Raw genomic sequence first — 21939 nt, forward strand, 5'->3', positions numbered from 1 at the left:
CTGGAGGTGAGCAGACCACCAAGACATGGCCTTGGGCTGCTTCCTCTTGAGGTCCTCAGCTGTTTCCTAGCAGCACTTGAGGTCCTAATGGGAGGCACATGGGTGCATGCATACCTCACTTTAAAGTGATGGGTGCTGCCCTGTGAGGAGAGGGGAGCTGGTTATGGAGGTTGGAGGCACATGGCAGGGGGGAGGGGTGTTTGGTGGGACTCCTGGGCTTGGTGTCCCTCTCAAATGATGTGCAGGTTGAGGGATGCTGCACTGTGGCCACCCTGTGTGCTGCCAGTGGTTGGCATCACCCTTGGGTGATGCTTAGGGATCCCAGAGCACCTTTTGTCCCATGCACCCTCTGTGATTCACCTCTTATCGTGCCTTTGGCCTTGTCTCTCCTTGTGTCCAGGACAGAAAGCAGCCGGCTCCGGGGGCCCCCTCATCCAGAATGTGCACTCCTCGAAGCGCATCCTCTTCTCCATCGTCCACGACAAAACAGGTACGTGTCCTGCGGGCGCTGGGGCATGAGCCGGGGGCCGGGAGGGTTGTAGGTGTTGCAGCAGGGAATTTCCCTTCCCTTCTCACGCCATCTCAGCCGAGCAGCTGAGACATCTCTCTCTGCTCAGGTGCCCTTCCTCGCCTCGATGCCGAGTGTCTCCCAGCATTAATTTCTCCCGTTGCTCCGAGGAGGTAGGGAGATGCCATCCCTGCTCCCTACACGAGGAACAGGGGCTTTTGCCCAGGGTCTGCCTGGCTCTGCAAAACGGCAAATACCGGCCGCAACCTTGGCGTTATTTCAAAATAATAGAAACCCACTGACCCCAGGTGTTAGTCCGCAGCAGCGCCTAGAGGATGGTTAGCAATTTCCCAGGAGGAGGGGACTGTTCCACTTGCCCACCTCGGCCCCACCCGAGGAATATGCAGTCTGAAAACGCTGACGTGTTTACATCAAAACCCTCGCCTCTGCGCTTAAAAAAAAAAAAAAAGGGAAAGAAAAAAAACGAGTGGGAAAGTTGAGAAAGAGAAGGCACGAAAAAGCTGCTTTGTGAAATTGCTGGGTGCTTCGAGGGTGCGTTGCAGCTTGAGTTTGTTCTCTCCCGAAGGGTCTTTCGCTTCAGGGTTGAAATGCTTTGCGGGGTCATTTCTCAGGAATCTGCTCGGCCCATGCGCGGCTGCAGAGGAGGTGGCTTCGGGCCGGGGATGGGGAAGCCCGGACCTTATCTGCCAGGCTGGCAGAGTTTGCGCAGGAAGGGGGAAATAATTATTTTTAAAGCTGCAAAGTCTTGTTCCTGGTTCTTAACACCTCGCAAGAGAAAAGTGCATCTGCTGTGTATGAACCATATGGAAGTTCCTTATTTCTTATATTTTGTTTTGATAGATAAGTGGGACAGTTTTATAAAAGAAACTGAAGATATCAACACCCTTAGGGAGTGCGTGCAAATTCTGTTTAACAGCAGATATGGTGAGTAGGAGTTAATATCCCATTATGCATCTGCAGTGCTTGTGGTTTGCATATCATTATATAGCAATCATTTTTGTTCCCTAACACAGCAGCAGAAGCCATATGCTAGAACTCCCTTCTCTTTTTAACACTTTTAGCCCAGCAGCTCCCAATCTTTGCCTTTCTATTTAGGGTTATGTCAATATTTCCCTTTGGAATCCCCCATGTCGAGGAATTTATAACTCGGCTGTAAAATGGCCCGGGTCCGAAACGCGGCACGCGGGGTCAGCGCGCCCGAGCTCCGCCAGCGCGCGCGGCCGAGGGGGAGGCTTTGCTGCCACCATTTTAAATTAACGTGGCAGAAAACCAGGAGATTGTAATTATCCCAGCTGCTTGCTTTTCACCTGTAAGCAGGGGAAATCTGTCGCGAAGGCGCTGCCTGGCCGGGGTGGTTTGATTCATGGAGGCTGCTCTGAGCCGCGGGGAGCCCAAGGGTGCTGGTGGGGCTGCGGGGCTGGCTCTCGCCTGGGCTGAGCACCCCGGGGTGCATTCGAGGGGTGTCGGAGCATGCGCGGTTTGGCAGCGCTTGCTTTCCCTGTCCGGGCTCTCCCGTGCGGAGCGGGGAAGGTGAGGCAGGCCGTGCTGCTCTTTGCGTCCCCCGGGGCTCCATTTCTGGGACGAGCAAAGGGATAACAGGGCAGCAGGCGTTTGCTCTGCTTTTCAGACCTAGTTGAATTCAAGCTTTTTCACCTTCTCTTTATCATCCGCAAAAGAAAAAGCGCATGTTTAAGCTAAAGCCGTGTGTTCACCTTGCAGCTGAAGCCTTGGGCTTAGACCACATGGTTCCCGTGCCGTACCGGAAGATTGCGTGCGACCCAGAGGCAGTAGAAATCATTGGGATCCCTGATAAAATACCGTTCAAAAGACCTTGTACCTACGGTGTCCCCAAGCTCAAACGGATCCTGGAGGAGAGGCACAACATCCATTTTGTCATCAAAAGGTACGTGGCGAGCCAGACACGCCGCAGGCAGCAGCGCGGGAAACACTGTCCTCTGCATTAGCCGTCGTCTGTCACAAGTAATCTATTCTGAATGTAGTCTCTAGGCATTAGCTAGGTGGTGATATATTCAACATTAATGTCACAATTACAGCACATTTGGCTCACTTTGTCTAGTTCTTCCCCTCCATTTGGCTGTCAGGCTTTGGCTTAGCCAACTTGCTGCTCAGACACCCGAGGAACAACTCCCCGGGAGAAGGACCCGTTTCCTCAGCCCGGGGTGGGAATTGCCCAGGCCTCGGGACGGCATGGGAATGCAAACTCTATTCCCCCTCTGCTCAGAGAGTTTGTTTTTTCCACCCAAAACTTGTTCTACCCTTCTTTATGGGAAAGAGTTAAATGGCTGTTATGGAGATGTAAAGAGGGGACTAATTTTTTTTTTCCCCTGGACCTCTGGTTTTCCATCTCTCTTTCCCTTTTGGTTAACGATCCAGCCAAATCACACGGCTGCCAGTAGCCCTGTGAGCGCAGTTGCCCCTGCAGTGACAGCCGCGGACGCGGTAACGCGGTTGTAAGGCTGGGCAGACAATGATTTTGCCACCCTGAGCGTTGTGGGTGGCCACAGGACCCTTCGACCGCAGCGCAGCCTGTGCCGTCAGCTGACATTCGGCCTCCGGACAGAAGCACGTAGAGTGAATTCCCCTCCACCTTGTATTTCTGTGGGGTGATATTTTCCCGCATTTTGGATGTTTTTCATTATGTATGTGTAGCGCGTTGTATCCTCGTTTCTACTTTTGCACTGGAATAGGAAGAGAGTGGGAGCTTTCTTGATTAGGTGTGCAACGTGCAATCCCTCTGCTTCTCCATCAGAGAGACCTGTTTCGTAATATACTTAATTGGTCCCCGCCTGTGCCGAAGTCGCGTTCTTCCCATGTTAGAGGTGTGCAACTAAGGCATGGAAAAAACACGGCGAAGGTTCTCAAGGGTGCTAAAATCACTGCAATCAACAGGAATTAGGCATCCTGAAAGCAAATAGGTTTCTAAATGTTGGGAAGATTTAGAGGAAAGCCTGGATTCCGACCCCAGCTGGGGCGAGCAGCGGTGCTGAGCAGTGCCACGTTCTTGCTGTCTTGGCTTGCCCGAGGATCCCCGCGTCCCACAAGGTTTGCCCGCGCAGAAGACGTGCACGAGGCAAGGTCCCACCGCCCAAGAGGCAGGTCCGGTGCCAGCCCCGCTGCTGAAATTCACGCTTGAACGTTGCAGTGCGGATGCCCACTCGCGTTCCCCCAGCTCGCTTTGCTTGTCCCATGGCCTGCCCGAAGTTCGGGGGCTGCTCCTCGGTTTAAAGCACCGAGGCAGGTCCCTGCAGCAAGAGATGGGCTGGATGGGACCATCCTTTCCAGGAGGGTTGTCAGCATTTGGCTTTGTTCCGGACAGGGAAACAAGCCGCAAAGCTCCTTTGTGGTGAACTTGGAAGGGTGTGGTGCATTTTTTTTTTTTTTTTTTTTTAAGGAAAGCAGAAATGCTTTCTGTCGGTCAACTTTAAAAAGCGATGACTACTTTGTATTGGGGGCTGCAATTTTGCGTGGAAAAAACAAAACATCTCATTGCAGAAATCTTGTTTTTTCTCAAAAAAAAAGAAATTTTGGCAAAAACGTACCTTTTTTTTTTGCAAAGTGTTTCAAGTGACCTGTATACTTGATTGGGATCCGATTCCTTCCTGCTTCTGCTGCCAGCTCCTATCTGAACACGCTTTGCCCTTCTGAGCACTTTTGCGCAGGACTTCCTGGGTGGCTCTAAAATACCACCTTCAGGAGAAACTTGATGTCCAAAATAGTGTATGTACCAAAGAGGGAAGAGAGCGTGAATATTCCTGCTTTGCTCTAATGGAAGTTGGTAAATAGTCTACAATGAATAGCTGAATTACAATCCAGCAACAGCTACTCTGGTTCCCTTTTTGGTAAAGCCAGCCTCTAACAGCCTCATTTAATAAGTTAATTAAATGAAGAGAATGACTTATAAGCAGATGTAAAGGTACTTTAGTTAAAAAGCACATGCTGTAAGATTGCTTGGTTGCACAACAAGCTAGAAGGGTTTGTTTTTATGGGATGAGTGAAATAACGCTATTTTGACTTGGTTTAATGCTGTTCATAAATAAAATCTAAAACTGAGTCATTAGAAGCACCTATTTCTTTCCTTTTTTTTTTCTTCTTCCCTCCTAGGATGTTTGATGAGAGAATTTTTACAGGTACGTTCTTCATGTTCTTTGATTTCTTGCCTGCAAATTGACAGATTGCCCAGAGAAGTAGAGTTGAAATAATGTTGCCTGTAAATAGGAAAAGTGCAGGACATAACGTAATGACGCTCAGCGAGGAGAAGCCTCGTCTGTGTGTCACACGCAGGCAGGGTAAGATTGCCTTTGCCTAGGATCAGTGCAAGCGCTGCGCACCACTTAAATAGCGTTTTGAAGGTTTAAGTGAGAAATACATGGTGCATGAGGCTGGGCTGGCTCTCTGCGCCAGGGCGAATTTCATCTACGGGAAACACATGACATATTTCTGCGCTTTTATGAGGAAGAAAAATCACTGCTGGGTTCCTCACTGGTAAATTAGTGTCTTTTTTTAATTTTTTTTGGTAGAAAGTGCTAACATTATCCAGCTACTTACTGTTTTTAAAATAAAAGAACAAGAATCAATGTTATCAGGGACAAAATCCTGGGGGTTTTCTTCTGCCTTTCTTTTTCTTTTTTTTTTTCCCCCCCATGCACATTTCATCCTTCCGTTCTAAGCTGAAGAGAAGCCATCTGAAGTGGGTCTTAGCAAATAAAATGAGGCAGATATTGGAAAGCCCTGACCCTGCCTTTCGGACACCGAGAAACGCTCGCTCCCGCAGCTTCTCCCGTCCCCATCTGCTGACCCCTAGCCGAGAAGTGACTGCAGAGACGGCACCCCCGGCTCCTAAATTTATCACCCATCACTGATCCCCGATCTTCGGGGCTTGGCTGGGTGGCTTCTCCCCTTGCAGCCCCCTTACTGCCGCCTGGCCTGGGAAAAGGCTTTTCAAGCCGCAGCCCAGCCCCTCCGCCTGGGGGACGGCGCGTTAAAAACCGTGTTTTTGTGCCTGGAGTCAGCAGATCTGACGCCGCAGAAGGAACATCTGCTGAGTCGGGAGGTGCCATTTTTGCACAGACGCTTTTTCGGCGCGGAGCCGCAGTTCCCGTTGCCGTCTCCGACGTATCCCAAAGCTTCGCCGTGCAGTTTTGTTCACCCTTTAATTAAAATCCCCACCACTGCTGGGAAACCTATTTTTGCTGCTCCCCTGGGTAGCTGCTGCAGGCAGGCTTCGTTGCTGCAGGAAGAAGATTTGGTCCATAGAAAGCACAAATTAAAAGGAGCCTTTTGCCTGTCAGCAGATAAATAGTGTCTTTAAGGCTTTATATTGCTGCTGTCCCTAGTGCCAGGGCTCTGCCCTTCCTCGCAGGCTGGAGCCCAAAGGCGAAAGGGCTTCGCGTTCCCATGGGTGGGACCTTTCGCAAGAAGGGTGGGATGTCACGAAGGGGCTTTGAGGCCAGCGAAGGGCCTGGCGCAGATGTTTAACAAGGCATCTATGTGGTTAGTGCAGCCTCGCAGCCCAATTTCATTCCCACCTTCCCCTAGCGCTAATCCTTCAGCTCTCTGCTCACCTTCCCTGCCTGATTTTCATTTCCTACGCTGTCTTCAGATCACTCTTTTCATCTCCAAGGTCATTGCCAAGGCTTCATTACAGCACGTTTCAGGTTGCTGAGGGACAGGGAAGGGAAAGAGGAGGTTTTTCATGGTGACTAAATGCTTATTTTCCCCTCTCCTTGTCACTTTATCACATCCTTTCTCCCGCTGCGGGCGCAGAGGGCTGGTTTGGGGGCTCAGTGCCGGCGCCTCCATCCCGGGAGCCCCTTCCTCCGCAGCTCGTCCCCTCCCTGCTTAACTCCTCGGGGCCGCGGCGAGGAGCGGGGCGAAACGGCGGCGGAGAAGCCACGTTGCTCGCGCTAGAGTTGCCGGGCTGTTAATTCTGGCTTTGCTTTTACTTCCGCAACCTCGCTGCACGCCGGGGACCAGGAAGCAAATTTACCAAAGATCCAACCAAGCTGGAGCCCGCCAGCCCGCCTGGGGAGATCTCTCCGGAGCCGCACCGCACGGCCGCCCTGGACCTGGCGGGGACGTCGCAGGCGAACAGCAGGTAACGGCGCTCCTCGCCCCGCGCCGGCTCCCCGGGCCGCTCTCCCGCTGGGGGCTGCGCGGCGGCTCATCGGTTCCCTGCGAGCCTGCGCCCGGGGCCCTCCTGAAATATCTTCGTTTCTCATGAATTTAAACGCCGGAGAAACCCTCCCCTTTCGGGCGAGCGTAGTTGCCTTCGTCCTGCAGCGACGCTGGGGAGAAACGCCGTCTCGCGAGCCCCGTCGGCGCCTTTTCCCGCGGGACGAGCCGCAGGAGCCTCGCTGGCGGCACCTCGGCCGTCCTCCTAGGTGCGATGGTTCACGCGGGGCGAGGGACGCCGGCGGCAGCTTGGGCCGCCCTCCTGCCCGTCGCGGGACCTGTCGTCACCCACCGGGCCGGGGAGGCGAGGAGCGGTGGGTCCGCGCTTAGCCGCCTGCTCCGCCGGCATTGCAAACGCCGCGGATGGGCCGGCGTCCCGGTGCGCAGGGCTGCTTCGTGGCAGCGGACCCGTGCGCTCGGAAGGACGGATGACTAAGGCGTTGCAACGGGTGCAGCTCAGAAAGATGCAGCGTCAGAAAGATGGTGCAGATAACGTGGCGCAAAAGCTGGCTGCCGTAAGGGCGTTGCTTCACTGCCTCGGTAAAAACCGGCTTTGATTGTACGATTAGCAGGCGCAGGAGAGGACAGAGCATTCCCATCCTTCAGCAAGCTTATGCCAAAATTACAAAGTTTGGGATCGCTGATTTTGTACAGAAATGATGAAATCGATGCCATGCACAGACAAGCTGGGATGCGATTATCTGCAGGAGTGATCTAGGTGTTTAAAGCGTGGCCTAAGGATTCACCCCCAGCCGGCATCATAACAAAACACCCTGCTAATTAAGCGTTATTTGTTTATAAAGAGCTCGCAGGGAGACTAATAGCAGATTGACTGATGTTTTAATAAAGGGCAGGGTTACGGAGTTCAGCAGGTCAGGACGCTTTTTATGAGAGTACTCGTTTCTGGCGCAGTTAGGAGCCGGCCGCGCCACGAGCAGGGCAGGTCTGTACCGTGCTTGCAATGCCTGTGGAGCTCGCCTTCCCGTAGCCCTCACGCCAGACCTGCTGGCCAAGACTAGAAATCCTGCTTGGTTGCAGAAGGGAGAGCCAGAAGACAGCAACCCAATTTCCTTCGTTTTTGCTTCAGTTGGTCAGGAGCCAGGCTGCTTCAACTCGGGCTGCATTTCCCTGCTAGCTTTTGTGAGGCTGCAGACTAAATTACTTGAAGGCTGATAATCCTCCAAAGCTCTTCCCCGGCTTCCCATCATGGGACAGACCAGCTCTGCTCTAATGGGGACATTTGAGGGGAAGACCCCTGGAGCCTGCGAGCCCAAACAGGGGCAGGACACACGCAGGCAAATGCCAAAACCATGAGCATAAAGCCAGGGTGAAGTTGGGTGCTCTTCTGACATTATCCAGATGCTTTGCTGCGAGTCCCAGGTTAAACTTGGGTTCAACCCAAGATAAATGTGCAGTGTAGGTATTATTTATAGACACAACTTTGGCAGACAGAGGGGAGCAGTTTAAGAAATTGGCTTCCTCTGCTGTCCTTCCTACCCCTGCGCTGGAGGTCGCCATCTCCAAGGAGGGTTAGTGAAGTGGGATGTAGGGGTGCTCCTCAGCTTCTGCAGCGTGCAGTCTCGCAGCACAGCATTGACACCTTCCTCAGCCATTTTGGCCAGGGCTGCCAGACTGACTGCTGTTGGGTCAGAAACTTCTGCAAGCCGGCTAGGGGAGATGTCTTAACTTTGCCCCAGCCTTTTCCATGGCATGTTTGATTCCCCTCTCTCCTTGTTTTTTAATTGAAATGAATCCATGACCGATTCAAGTGTGCTTCGGGATCTGGGATTCCCCGGTTGCGTTTCAGGTACGTCTCCTTGGATGTGGTTAGCACAAGCACCCAGAGTCACGCTTGCCCAAGGTGGGTGAACCCACCACGTCGCTAAAGGCAGCGTTTGAGCAAGGAGCTAACAGCAAGCAAGCGAACGTGTGGACGGCGTGAGCGTGATGTCTGCCGCTCAGTCACTGCCTCGTGGTCAGGGGTTGCTGTCACATGCTGAGCGCTGGAATCTCGCCGAGTGTTGTGGCACCGGAGGTTGAGGAGGAGATTTGTCTGACAGTATTGCGCTGGCTGCGGGAGGTGCTGCGGCGCTGGCGGAGCTGGGTGGCCCTTGCCCAGCCGTTTTATGCGTCGGGGTGGAAGGGATCCCCCTCCTGCGGCTGCTCTCGCAGGACACGGACGGGTCCCAGGAGCGAGGCAAGGCAACCGCAGCTTTCCTGGGCCTCGGCAGGCTGTCTGGGTCCTTGTTGTCGTTCGAGGAATGAGAACTTGGTTGACGTCCAGCATCTAAATAGAGTTGTGTGGTCGCAGATGGCAGTTTACAAGCAGCAGGAGGGGACGCCACAGCCCTTCTTCAAGAGTGTGGGTGTTTCGAGTGCTGCCTTCACCCCCAGGTTAGGACTTCTCCTGCCCCATAGGAAAGCAGCCGGGATGGCTGAGACCTCTCACGTTGTGAAGCCCCCACCTTGCCGCTGGAGCTCATATCTATCCTACATGGGTATTTTTCCCCGCTGGATTGATGGCTCTTCCCAACTTTGCCACCCTCCTGCTGAGGGACACCAGCCATGTCCCCTCTCAGGCTTCGTTTTGCCAGACGAAACAAGCCAAATCCTTCCAGTGCTCCCCTGGGCCTCTGCACCCCGCTCTGCGTGGGGCTGGCAGGGACAGGGTTCTGGTGGCACCGTGGCGGGTGTCACTCGTGTCCCGTGCAGTGCTGCAGTGCCGCTCCCTGCACTTCGCGGATGCCGGCCCTGCTTTATTGCACCATTGCACGTGGAGCCTGATCCAGCGGCTGCACGTTGGCGGCTGGGACAAGCCGCCCTGGGACTGAGCTTTGCCAGAGGAGATGAAGCCCCGTACACAGGGATTCGTGCTGAGGGGCGCGGGAAGGGGGCTCACTGCAGCTCCGTGGAGGCATCTGTGGGTTTGAGTGAGTCACTGAGCCTCCTTCTATCATCAGCAGAGAGAGCTGAGTGCCCCGAGGGTGTCATCTCTCTCCCAGGTAGGCACTGAGGTCCAGGTAGAGGAGTCGCACCCCAAAGCGCCCGTTCCTCTCCACTGATGACAGAGGGAGTCCAGCTGGCAGCTTCAGCCGGACACATCTGCATTGCAGAGACCGAAACTCGGCTGGAGCGAAGCCAGGCCTGAATTACCTGGCTGAAGTTACAGGAGCCGGTGGCAGAATGGGAACCGAACCCAGATCTCCAGAAACCTGAGCTGGGCCTTAGCCGTGAAACCGTCTCTCAGCCTGCTCTGGGTTTCTCTCCGCACCTCGCCGTATTGCTGAGTGCCGGAAGCGGTTGGGCTTGCGGCACAGCAGAGCATCCGCTGCGCTGCTGGTGCCAGGGGAAAACCTAAGGTCTCAAAGACCGCCGGCCTCGAAGCATGCCGCAGGTCTCAAATCTGGCCTGTGGGTCCTCGTTTCATTTGTTAACATTTGCAATTAGCGCGTTTTAATTTTTGCCACAGAAAATACCACCGTGCACCTAAATGGGCGCAACTGAAAACAAGCAGGCAGAGAGGATATGAGGGAAGCCGCGTTAATTTGTGCAGAGCAATAGATAGAAAACCTGCGGCCGCGTGTCTGTCGGAGCGTGCCGGCGGTGTCGGGGCTGGTGCCTGGCCCGGGATGTGCTGCCGGGAGCGTCGAGGGCAGTGGGAGGCTCGCAGTCCGGGGACAGCCCTTGCCGGTGCGGCGTGGTCGCCGTCTCGGCCCTGCCAGGAGCCGCTTAGGGATAACGCGAAACAGTAAAACCACTTTAGAAGGAGGACAAATAGATTTTGTGGGGGTGATTTGTGCCAAGCCTGAGTCGGATCTCGTGTCCCGTGCTGCTGCTCTGGTGTGGGCCCCGCTGGGCTGTCTCCTCCTTCCGCCTGGGCAAATCTGGCACAACTGAACGAAGAAGAACCGAAAAAGGTCACTTTTGAATTTCTATTAGTTGGCTTACGTTGGTCCTGACTTACGCTGTGTGCACAAATCGGGCTGCATATCCTGAATTTTGTGTGCACCGTGGTTAACTTTTGGCATGTTACAAAGGGAATTACAAAATGCAGTCATGGTGCAAAACTTGCTCTGCTCTTTTGCATGTGTAAGTTAAACCTCCAAATGTGTTGATAACACATATCTGCACGAAAAAAATACCTCTACTTGAAAGCTATTCAAATCCCATTTTGTTTGTCCTTCCTGTAAATGAGGAAACTTCTGTTCCCTGATAGGGACGCACCAATTTCCATACCAGTGGTCCACCCAGTTCAGAGTCCACTTTCAGAGAAAGGGCAGGACCAAATACTCAAGGGAAAGGTGCTGGATATTGCAGAGGGGTAATCTATTCCTCGGGGACGATCTACTCCCAAATTTCCCTAGTGAAAGGTTGACTTTGACCCGAAGTGTGAGAGTTGAAAACCTTTCCCATAGCTCCTGTTTTGCACGCACGTAGTATTTGTTAGCCTAGAGTTCCTTTTTGCCCATGTAAAGATCTGTCCTTACAGGACCTTCAGGAAGAAAATTTCAAGAGCGCTTCGTGTTAATGTAACCTTGGCAGTAGTTCGTTCTGCTGTTGAGAGTGGGTTTATGCAAGCGAGGAGTGCTTTGAAAATCCCCCTGAACAAATGTGGATGTTTAGCTACTCGAACGTTTTTCCCTTGCCCTTGAAGGACCGGCATCGTGGTGGGCTGCGTTTTCCAGTGCCGTTCCTTGGTTCCTATATTGCCAAAGTGCCATAGTTGTTATTTAAGAAGAAAGAGAGAGAGAAAATCAGTCCCGAGCATGCAAAGTAATCTAATTTGGATGCTGACTACCTTGTATAAATTTCTAAGTGTGCTAAGTTAACTGTAGACACAAGTTTGGGATGGTGCCCAGTATTCAGGGGAGAAAAGCTTTGGGTAGAGTAAATATTTACCAAATCAATTGACTTTTTTCCTTTCTCTGTATTTGCTTTAGCTGCATGAGTAACCACATTGTAATGATACTTTGTGCACTTCTCCCTACCACAAAGTGATGGAGCCTGCAAGGTTTCAGGCTGTTGTTAAAGCTCCTCTTGCTTTCAGGAGCCTTTTGCTGAGGTTATATCCATTGGTCTCTAGGGATTTGGCTGTGATTAGTGTTGGTGCGCGACCGAGGGAAGAGTCGGGAGCAGGCAACGCCTGGAAGATTACCTTCAGACAGGACCTGGGCGCCTGCAACGTTTTGGACGTGGGGAGTGGAGATAGCCCTGTCCTTCTGGGGACTCCAGCGTAAAGTAACACATTACGGGAGAAAACCAAGCTCAGTTTACGACCTACCTACCTTGAGAGCATTTCCAAAAATTGCCTCTGTGGTTTCCACGCTCATAAAACCGTCCCAGCCCAGACTTCCTGGGCGGACACATTGGGAAGGGGGGCTCAGCCAGCTGTGCTACGGTGACGGTGCCTGCGGGCCCAGCCGGCAGCGCTGCGCACATGCACGGCAGTTTTAAGCTTCATTGACTCGCTCCATGACCATGTCTCCTGTCTGCCTTTCCCTTGCAGGGCTGAGAAGTGTAGCGTTTCTGAAAGCTGTGAACCAGGTGAGCAAAGAATTACTCCTTTTTCTGCTGGAAAACAGTAACACGGAGTAGGGGAGGCTTTTATACCTTCCCTGCGAATATCAGATTCCCGGGGAGCGGATGAGCTCTCAGATAAACCAGCTCAGCTGGTTGCGCGTGTGCGGTGTGTTATCCCTGCTCCCAAGCAAACGCACCCAAAACCAGACAGGGCTGCACGCCCGCGCTGATGTAAAGCACGTGCTTGGTCACATGTAGTCATCTGACGGCCCACTGTGCGAGAAGGTATCGGTTTAAAAAAATATTAACAAAACAAAGGCGAATGGCAGCAACAAAGCGATCGCCCGCCTGCTAAGGCAGCAAAATAAATGGGGGTGAAAGCCGGGGAAAACAGGCTAAACCTTTTCTGTGTCCGGGTGGTCTGATAGCTTGGTTGTATTGGCAGCCAGAATAAATTTGTAATGAAGAGCCATAAGAGCAAGTGGCCTATAAACGTAACTTGAAAGAGTGACATTAGTTATATGGTATCCCCCGGCGCGGTTTTCAGTATTTTATCCCCGTCTGATAGATACAGAGATAAAGGTTCTTATCATATGACCCTCCAGTTGGGTCCAAAAAAAATGCATAAATTGAAAAGAATGAGACTAGGGGCTTAAGCATGTGCTTAAATGTGATGCTAAATGAAGTCTTTAATCTCTAAATTCCCTTCTACCTAAAAGCGGACACATGATTGCATTACCGCACGTCAGCTGAACTGTAGAAATCAACTGTGTGAATGCTCTGACCACGGCAAATGAGCAGTCAATGCCCCGAGGTTCAAATTAACATGTTTTCCTTTAGGATAAGATTGTCACACAGCTGACTAATTCACTCGGGGGTCTGGGCCTGAGAAATGATCCTGGGTTAAATGCCGGCCGGATGCCTGAATAGATAAAGCCAGGGCAAGCCGAGCATAACAGCGGCAAGGCGTGATTCAGCCCCTTGGAGTGAATTTGTGCCACCCTAAGCGGAGGAAATTTGCCTTGCGATAAGCGACAGCTTGCCTTATCACCGCGTTTAATATCCCTTGGACACGCAGCCGCGGCACCCGCTGGGTTCCTGCACTGGGGAGAAGGTCGCCAGCACCCTCGCGCGTGGCTGTAAATCCTGCTGGATTCTGCCCGGCTGCGTCAGATCCCATGCCGCGGCCACCCTGTGTTTCTCCCTCTGTGCCACGGGCTTAACGGTGCCGCTGTGCCGCTGCCAAACGGCCTGAGATCAGAAACGCTCTGCGCTGTTACCGGCCGCTGTCGAGAATTTCGATCACTGGCAGCGAAGCTCTCGCCGCCCGCGAGCTGGGAGGGTTCATGGGCAGATGCTGCAGCCCCATTCGTGTCTGAGTTTATCTTTCTTTTTCTTTCCCCATTAGGTACCTCAGGAGAACTGAGTGGGATCAGACAGATCAAAATAGAGCCGGATGAGTTAGACATCATTCAAATCACTGTTCCAGGTAGGTAGATGTTGCACTCGTCTGGCACCTGAGCAATCGCTAAGCAGAGGATGCCTGGCCTTGTATATCATGGCATCTGAACGTTGAAAAGACACGTTTGCAGGGTTTCTCCCTGTGCTAAAGATCCCCCCGTGTGGACGCACTGATCTTTCTGCTCTGAAAGTGAATTCAAGAGGCACATCAATAGTCAGCTGGTTTCTTGGGGATAATGAAGGGTGTTTTCAGGGTTGTTGGTTGTTTCGTTCTCTCTCAGCTCTGAATTGTTCTTTTTCTCTCCTTGGCTGCTTTTTAATGTTGTCTTTCCCCCAGCTGGAAGCTAGAGACAGTGAGTGTGGTCAGTGGCTTTCCTTGATGTATGGGTTTGGAGGATCTCAGATAGCAAGTGCACGGTATTTTGATGAGGTCCCCAGTTTAGAAAAACAACCTGTTTATGAAGAGTTCGTAAGAATGGGTTTAATGTTAAGCATATGCTGAAAATGTTTTGGAATCAGTGACACTGAGGCATTTCCCCCCAGTTTCTTCCCACGAGTGGTCCGTGGTGGTAGGGTGTAACGGAGATGGAGCATGGAAGCGGTTGGGTTCCTGCGGGCCAGCTGAGAGATTAGTTTTCCTGAGACCCAGCCACCTTTGGGCTGCCGTTACCTGAGCAGGATAGCATGCCGAACGGTAGGACGATCGTACGGATTTAACGCCTGGTTAGTTAGCTCTTTGCATTTTCAGTGTGCTTTACAAACATTAATTAATAATCTCGCTAGAATTCAAGTGGGAACATGACTCTGAGTGTGTTGGAGCGCCAAGCGACGCTCGGGCTAGGAATGATACCCAGCCCGACCGGAGCCTGTGCGGGTCTGAACTGCGGCCAAATTGCACCACTCTCCGTTGCGCTGATGTTAATATGACGATATCTGGGGAGTCGCGCTGGAATTACACTAGAATGGACTTAACATATAGTTAATACAGAGGAGGGAGAAGGAGCTGGGCATATTGTTAGATCAAACATTTTAATTTTCGTCTTGGCAGGTAATGAGAGAGGGGAAAGTCAATATGCGGCAAGCTGGCAGGACGTGTAAGGAAGAGGTGTTATCACTTTTCTGGGGCTGCTTAGATCGCACTTGAAGTCCAGAGTCCACTTTTTATTACCTTATGTGAAGATAGATATAGTTAAATCAGAGTGAGTACAGCTTAGGGCACTGAAGATGATTAATAGAGAAGAGGTGCTAACGTACAAGGAGAAATTGATGAAATTTGGATTATTTATCCTGTGAGAAGGTGATTAAGAAGTGACCTGATTGAAGTATTTAAACTAGCTAAAGGTTTATTTAAAACTAAATTTGGACATCTCTTTGAGGGCGCTGGAGAGTCCAGCATTAGGGGATACAGGTTTAAATTAAGAGGGCCTACATATATACGCAAGAGAAATTTAAGGAGGTGTTATTTTGTGGAGGAAGGCAGCAAATTAGTAGAATGGTCTTCCCAAGGTGGAGTAGTTAAGTCAAGTAGCATTAACTTTTTAAGCCAGAATTGAGTAGCTAGATGGAATTAAGCCAATTAAGTCATTTTGAACTATTTTTGCCCTTCACCTTCTGTGGAGTTTAGGAACAAGCTTTTGCAGATGATGCGCTTTTCCCTCAGTCTGGGAGTTTGGATGTGTTTTAGGAAGAGCTCCTGGTGCTGTTTCATAGGCATTTGAGAGGAAGCGGGCAGATTTGCTAGCCAGATGCTTGGCCCGTGGACCAGCGTCTGGTGTCCCATGCCTGCGAGGCTGCGTGGCGTCCCTCGCCCAAGCACCGCGCGGGCAGGCCTGCCGGTGGGGTGGTGCTCACGCGCTCCCTGCTGATGGGCCAGCTCCCTCTGAGATGGATTGCGAGGGTTGGTGCCCCCAGCAGCAAAGCACAAACTGCCTTTGGTGCTTTGTCCACAGACCGATCGCCCAGTTCGGATGAAATGCATGACCCGGTGGCCACACACATGGCTTCAGAGGAGTCGAACTACATCCTAGAAACAGTAACAGGTAATAAAAATTAAGGCATCCAGGAGACTGCAGAGACACTGCATTCGCGTGTGTATTAGTGAGAAGAGTATCTGTTATAAGCCACGATTTCCGAGGCAGGAGCCCTGTTCCCAAGTTGTGGTCCCAATAAGTGCTCCAACATCTCCGTGTTCTCTAAGCTTTTATCACCTAAGGGTGGACAGCCGCATTCAAACCAGGAGCGCTGGTAGCCCAGTCTGAGAATCTGCACAAAATACTTGTCAGAAATGTGTTTTTCTCCCTAGTAAGGTGTTTTCTGCTGCTATTTGTGGTACAGCCGGTCCTCGCCTGCACGCCTCTCCCAGTGTGCTGTGGCTGGCTCCCGCATGAGGCAGATCTTGTGGATATAGGCCATGTTTTTATTACGTTTATGCCACTCCAAACACACCGGGAAACTCTTCTGCAACCCAGGTGCTGCCACAATGCGGATTATAGCAATAGCAATGTCAAGTGCTGCTGGGCAGAGGATCCTCAACGGGAGCAAGCACGGCATTGCGAGAGCCCGAGCCTGCGTTTGGGCGATGGGTGTTGAGAGTTTAACATGGGGAAGGGGGAGAGTTGGGTGATGGCTGGGTGACGGGGAGAGAGGAATGGGATACCAGATGGTCCGAGGGGAAGTAGATTCATGAGCTTTTCCCCCAAAACAGTGACTTTTCGTATCTGGTCCCACTTCTATGCACCTGGTCCTGAGCTGGTTGACAAGGCACTCGCTGGAGATCAGGCAAAAACATTTCCAAGAGCGTGGCCTGTGTCTTCCAGCTTTGCGTTGCCGACAGGCAAGCACTGTCCCCAAACTTGCCTGTGCTGGGAAGTGCCGTGGCGGCACCTTCCCCTTCCCTCCCTGCTCGGGCAGGTTCCCGCGCGCGCCAGGAGGTGTTTTGCCGGCTCTGACACACTCTGCTGTGGCCACTGCCAACCCTCCTCTTCCCCAGCAGGTACAGAGAAAGGGCCCAGCGAGGATTCACGGCATGAAGAAAAGCAGATGGAAGGATCAGGTGAGTCTGCAAGGAGCCCAAATATCATCTGATACTCCACGGGGGTGTTAAAAGCCTGAGGAACACAGATGTGCCTTGAGTTGAGGCTGGTGGGCTTTCTGATGGTTTGCAAAATATTCAGCCGCCAAAGAGCTCGGTGCAGAGGGGCACCTCTGTATTTCGGGGGCCTGATGCTCAGCTGATGCCTGTTGGTGTCACCCGGTGGCCCGTGCAACCAAGCTGGGAGAGGGTCCCAGTGCGTTCACACCCCCAGCACTGGTGCCAGAGGTAGGACTGCGTTTTTCATGAAGCGGTTTCCTTTTGTGGATGAGTCTGGGATGTTTCCCCGATCCTGTGCCTGCTCCTTTCGGTGGTGGAGCTGCCCCTAAGTGGGAGCCAGCTCCGAGTGAGCAGCGCTGCCCAGCCCTTTGGAGGAGGAGGCTCACCCGTGGCCAAGGAGGGCCCAGGGCTAGCTGCAGCACCGGGGATGCATTCTTCACCGCTGCTGCGTGCAGATTAAATGAGCGACAAAAGCGTGAACATCTGTTTATGGCTTGGAACGAAACGCCTCAGCTTTGCTCAGATCATCCCTGGCCTTTTCACTCCTAAGTGGGTCAAAGAGTGAAGTCTTCTCGCTTTGAAACATGGTCACGTGGGAAGAGAGAAGCGAGATTAGAGAAGAATGTGATAAAATTGCAAACTTTGATTGAGGTCATGTGAAATCTGTAACTGAGCCCTTCCTTCCCCCTCCCGTGCTTTTGGTGAATCCCTACGGAGGCTGATGAACGCCTGCATGGGGACCACCATCCGCAGGAACGCGCATCGCTCCATGCTGTCAGCACCCCGGAGCACTGATATTGGAGTGGGGATGCTTGCACCTCCGCCACCCGCGACTGCCTCCCCGGGCTGCAGGGAGGTCCTTGGGCACCGTGTGGCTCGTGGCCCTGGAGCCCAGAGGGCCTGAAGATGCTGTGCAATACAAAGCAAATCCAGGGGAAAAAATACTCGCTGCACCTCGGTAGCAGAGCTGCTCCAATCCCATTGTCTCTTCCCAATTATTTTCCATCTGCCCATTGTCCCTTACTAATTGTCTTAAAAAACTATTTCCGTACAGGACTCTAAGGCTAACCGCGAGAGGGGGAGGTCTATGTCTTTACCTCTGTCCAACTGCTGGTGACTTTTATCTGGATTTTCTGTGCTTTTTTTTTCCTGCCTTGCTGCTGGGCAGTGGAGGGGTTCGTAGACAGTTGCTAGTGTTGCTCCGTGGAAGGGTTTTCTCTGCTTTTAGTGAGCCAGAGGACAGCAGCGTGACTAACAGCACCGTGCTGGATGAATAATAACAGCCACCGGTCCTTGTCCCAGAAATATCGACCGGTGGCACACAGTGGCAGAGACAGGCCACTTAAACAGCAGCAGCGTGGGCAGAAAATACGAAGGATCTCCAGAGAGAGGCAGGACCTTGCCTATTTATTAGACCTCTGTCATACGATTTGACGGGGAGATAAAAGGATATCAATACATGTTTATGTCCACTGCTAGGCTTATAAAATAGAGCATGAGAAGGGAAATAAGTCATATTACCACCAAGATTGATTCAGATGTGAAACATTTCATTAAGAAATCTGTTCTGCCCCTCCGTGTGCCTGTTGACACCCTGGGCTTTCTGCTTTGTCCGGTGCAGCACCGAAGGCGGCACCTATAACTTACCATCCTGCCGGTCTCACAGCACCCTGCAGGAACTCGGATGTCGGCAGAGGATGGAGGAAGGCTGGAAAGGGCTGTCTGGCCTGGGAGGTCCTGGAAGCTTTGCTGCCTTCAAAAGCCTTCCGATTTTTCTGCTCCTTTATCAAGTGTGGGGCATGGCCGGTGTTGGGGCGATGAGTCTGGAGGCAGCTGCCCAAGGGCCGACACTGATTTCGTAGGCCCCGAGAGGGAGCGAAGAACATGTCACCGGCTCTGCCAAGGCAATCCTCGTCTGTGTGCTTCTTGCCTTGGAGGCAGCTGATTTCTCAGTGTATTTCTCTCTTTTTTGCAGATGGTGTAGGGGACGTTTTAAGTCATCTGAGGAAACAAGTTGAGATTTTGTTCAACACCAGATATGGTAAGATTGTCATTAACAAATGCTCTTAAAGCTGAGTGCTGGTCTCTGCCTTAGGGAGCTTCTAATTGCTGAGAACCGTCACCTACTATTTCCAAACCGTTGCTGACTAAAGGTGCAATCTAATTTGTTCATTTGCTGTCTGCCGGGCTTACAAATGCATCTGAAGTCTCACCGGGCCTTGTTATTGCAGCTCTTCCTCTTGGCTTCCTCGATGCCTTGTAGCTGGCTACTGGCCAGGAACTGCCTCGGTGACCTTCAGTTCTTCTCCTGCAGAGGGAAAGGGCTGAAGCTGGTTTCCCCTCCAGTTGTTTGAAATAGCAGAGAGGGTTTTTTCCCATTCGACGGACCCGGCTGGTGTCGTGGCGTGGGAGGGGAGCATATGCTGTCAGGCCACCTAACAACCCCCGAGGTGTTACCTGCTTTTATTGCCTAAGGATTTGTCTCATGCCTTAATTGAGTTCAGGAGGATTGAGTTGGAGAGTGCAGTTAAAAATATGTATATATAATGTCCCCCCCTTTTTTATAAAGCTTGCTTAACCCAGAAGAAATGCAAGGGAAGTTACAAATGCATTTTGAGAGCTGGCAGAAAGTTTTCTCAGCCTGTCGGGAGCCAGGATGAGGCTCTGTTCGTCCGTCCCCAGGGCTGACGACACCAGAAACGCCGGAGGCAGAGCTGAGAGCTGTGGTCCTCAGGCTGCATGAGCTGCTCTGGACTTTTCTTTAAAAGCAGAATCGCTCTTCGTGGCAGCAAGGGCTTTGGTTATGTTGAATGATAAAATGTTTTTTGCAAATGTTAAGCCCTACATTTCTCTGAGGAGTTATAGTCGGATTGGATTTGGAGGTGATTTGTCCAAGAGGAGAAGTTTTTATCCTAAATTTAGAAGCGTTTCATTTGATTTTGAATACTGTAGCTTCAAATCAGAAGAAATCTTCAAAATAAGTGGACCCGTTGGAAAGATGGGCAGAAGCACCTTGGGTTTGCTGTCCTCAGGAACGGCCGAGATGCTCCCTGGGCAGAGCTGTGCTCCGGTGGTACAAGCTAAAAGCTGCAGGCTGGGCGATGGGCTGCTACCCAGTACTTGCTCGTTCCCAGTTTAGTGATAGACTGGGAGTCTTTGTCCAAATTCAGCATGGGTTTTGGTCCTGTTTTTTCATCTTTGACCAAAAATTGTTACTTGACAGTGGCTGTCCATTTGCCCATTGACAAAGTTTAGAAGAGCAAGCAAAAGCTCTGTTGAGTGACCAGTGGGGAAGCCCAGATGTGTCCGCAGGAATGGGGACCGGGAGCTGTCAATGCCAAGCACTGCTATTGAAAGTCCAGCCTTACATGCAATGAGTTTGCATGTTTTCAGGCCAGTCTCTAAGAGATGAATGTCCTCATCAGCAAGTTCCCACAGCAGGTAGGTCTAATGACCCAGCAGTGATTGCTCAGGTGTCGCGGCACCATGGCGGCGCAGCCGATTTCCCCCATCTTCTGCCTGCTGTGTCCGAGTCTGGCAGCTGCAGAGGGACATCCGTGAAGCTTTAGACATGGGGGTCACCTCTTTCTTGTGAAGAGACACATGCAGTGTTTTGAGAAAGCCCTTTTGACAAGAATGTCACTGAAAGGCAGGTTACATTAAACCAGCAAATTCAAAGACAGCTCCCGATTCCTGCATAGATTTTCCCTCAAATCCTTAGGGCACTCTGCATCCGTGGATAGAGTAAAGAAACTCAGCCACAATGTATCGTGACTGTTTTGCTTTCACCCAACTCAGAGGCTTAACAAACTAACGAGATTTGGTCCTCCCTCAGCGAAAGCCATAGGAATTTCAGAGCCGGTCAAAGTTCCCTACTCCAAGTTCCTGATGTACCCCGAGGACCTGTTTGTCGTGGGCTTGCCGGAAGGCATCCTACTGCGGCGCCCAAACTGCTTTGGTATTGCAAAGCTGAAGAAGATCCTACAAGCTAGCAACAACATCCAGTTTGTCATTAAAAGGTAAGACGAGCCGATTAGCCGAAACCTCTGGTGAGGACTTACTGTTTTGAGCTTTTGCTTCTGGGGCTGCAACAGCTGTTGAGTAAGCATCCTGGAAAACATCCATCAGGTGGTCACCTTCAATAAATTTGCTTGATTAAAAGCGATCAGATGACGTTACCTTGTGGGAGCTGTTCCCAACAGGGAGCGGTGTTACTGTCAGTCTCTCTCTCTCTCTCTTCATCTTTTTGTTTTTGAACCTGCCTTTGCAAAGGCATGGCCTTAACAGAAGGGCGTAGCAAAGGACGGGTAATAGGGTGCAAACCTTTAGCCTTCAGGTCTCACCTGGCACTTACGTCTTTGGTATCTCAATAAAGCATCGTTGTGTGGAGAGAAGAGTTGAGTGCAGTCCCTAGACAGTTCCCTGCTATTGTCCAGGTAGAGGAAAAGTATCCAGCACAAGTGACTTGGATTTCAAAATACCTTTAGGTATTTTGTGGAGATTTCTCACCCAAAAGCTACCTCAGTCCAACCCTGTTATGCTTAAGCAGTCTGATCTGCTCTTCTTCGTGGGTTTAGCTTAAAGCTGTTAAGGCACCGAAACTTGATTAGGTGAGAAGGAACAAGTTCCCTGGCCTCGCAGACTTCAGGTGTGGATTGGCATTTATGTCTCAGATGCTTTCTGCTGTTGCTTTGAGTAATTCCAGGCTCTGTGTCCTCTGGCTCATGAACATAGATTCAGTTCTGTGTCCTCTGGCTCATGAACATAGATTCAGTTCTGGCCAGCAGCAATGTCGGAAAAAACTTCTCCCTTACAGAGGAGAGAAGCAATGTAATCAGCTCTGGCTGGCAGCTGAAACAGAAAATAAAAGTGGGAATGTGGAGATTTTGTGGCATCAGACCAGTAATTCACATGTGAGACCAACAGTGCGTTTGGGATTTCTCCCCATCCTCTCCTGTTCCCAAAGCTGTTTCTTTGCAGCGTAGCTTCTAACATGGCTTTGAAGGGCTTGCAACCAGTCCTGGTATCAGATCTCTGCGTGTTTTTATCTTTAGATACCCAAGAGACATTTTTTTGTGCCTAAAGTGTGTTGAAAAGCAGTGCCCATAGGTGCAGGCTGCTCCTCGGCCAGGCACGGGCTTGCGGG

General features: G+C 51.5%; 1 protein-coding gene across 1 annotated transcript in view; it reads left to right on the top strand.

The window, feature by feature from the left end:
• The window catches only part of GTF2IRD1 (GTF2I repeat domain containing 1), a 59343-nt gene that overhangs the window by 16359 nt on the left and 21045 nt on the right, over nt 1–21939 (top strand). The window contains exons 7-17 of the mRNA XM_026063684.1: nt 401–490; nt 1370–1453; nt 2249–2432; nt 4652–4677; nt 6524–6644; nt 12228–12265; nt 13650–13730; nt 15652–15741; nt 16701–16754; nt 18778–18834; nt 20629–20812. Coding sequence (XP_025919469.1) covers nt 401–490; nt 1370–1453; nt 2249–2432; nt 4652–4677; nt 6524–6644; nt 12228–12265; nt 13650–13730; nt 15652–15741; nt 16701–16754; nt 18778–18834; nt 20629–20812 — 1009 coding nt within the window. The remainder of the gene's footprint in view (nt 1–400; nt 491–1369; nt 1454–2248; nt 2433–4651; nt 4678–6523; nt 6645–12227; nt 12266–13649; nt 13731–15651; nt 15742–16700; nt 16755–18777; nt 18835–20628; nt 20813–21939) is intronic.

Source organism: Apteryx rowi, unplaced genomic scaffold, assembly GCF_003343035.1.
Source record: "Apteryx rowi isolate R43461 unplaced genomic scaffold, aptRow1 scaffold_20, whole genome shotgun sequence".
Taxonomy (NCBI): domain Eukaryota; kingdom Metazoa; phylum Chordata; class Aves; order Apterygiformes; family Apterygidae; genus Apteryx; species Apteryx rowi.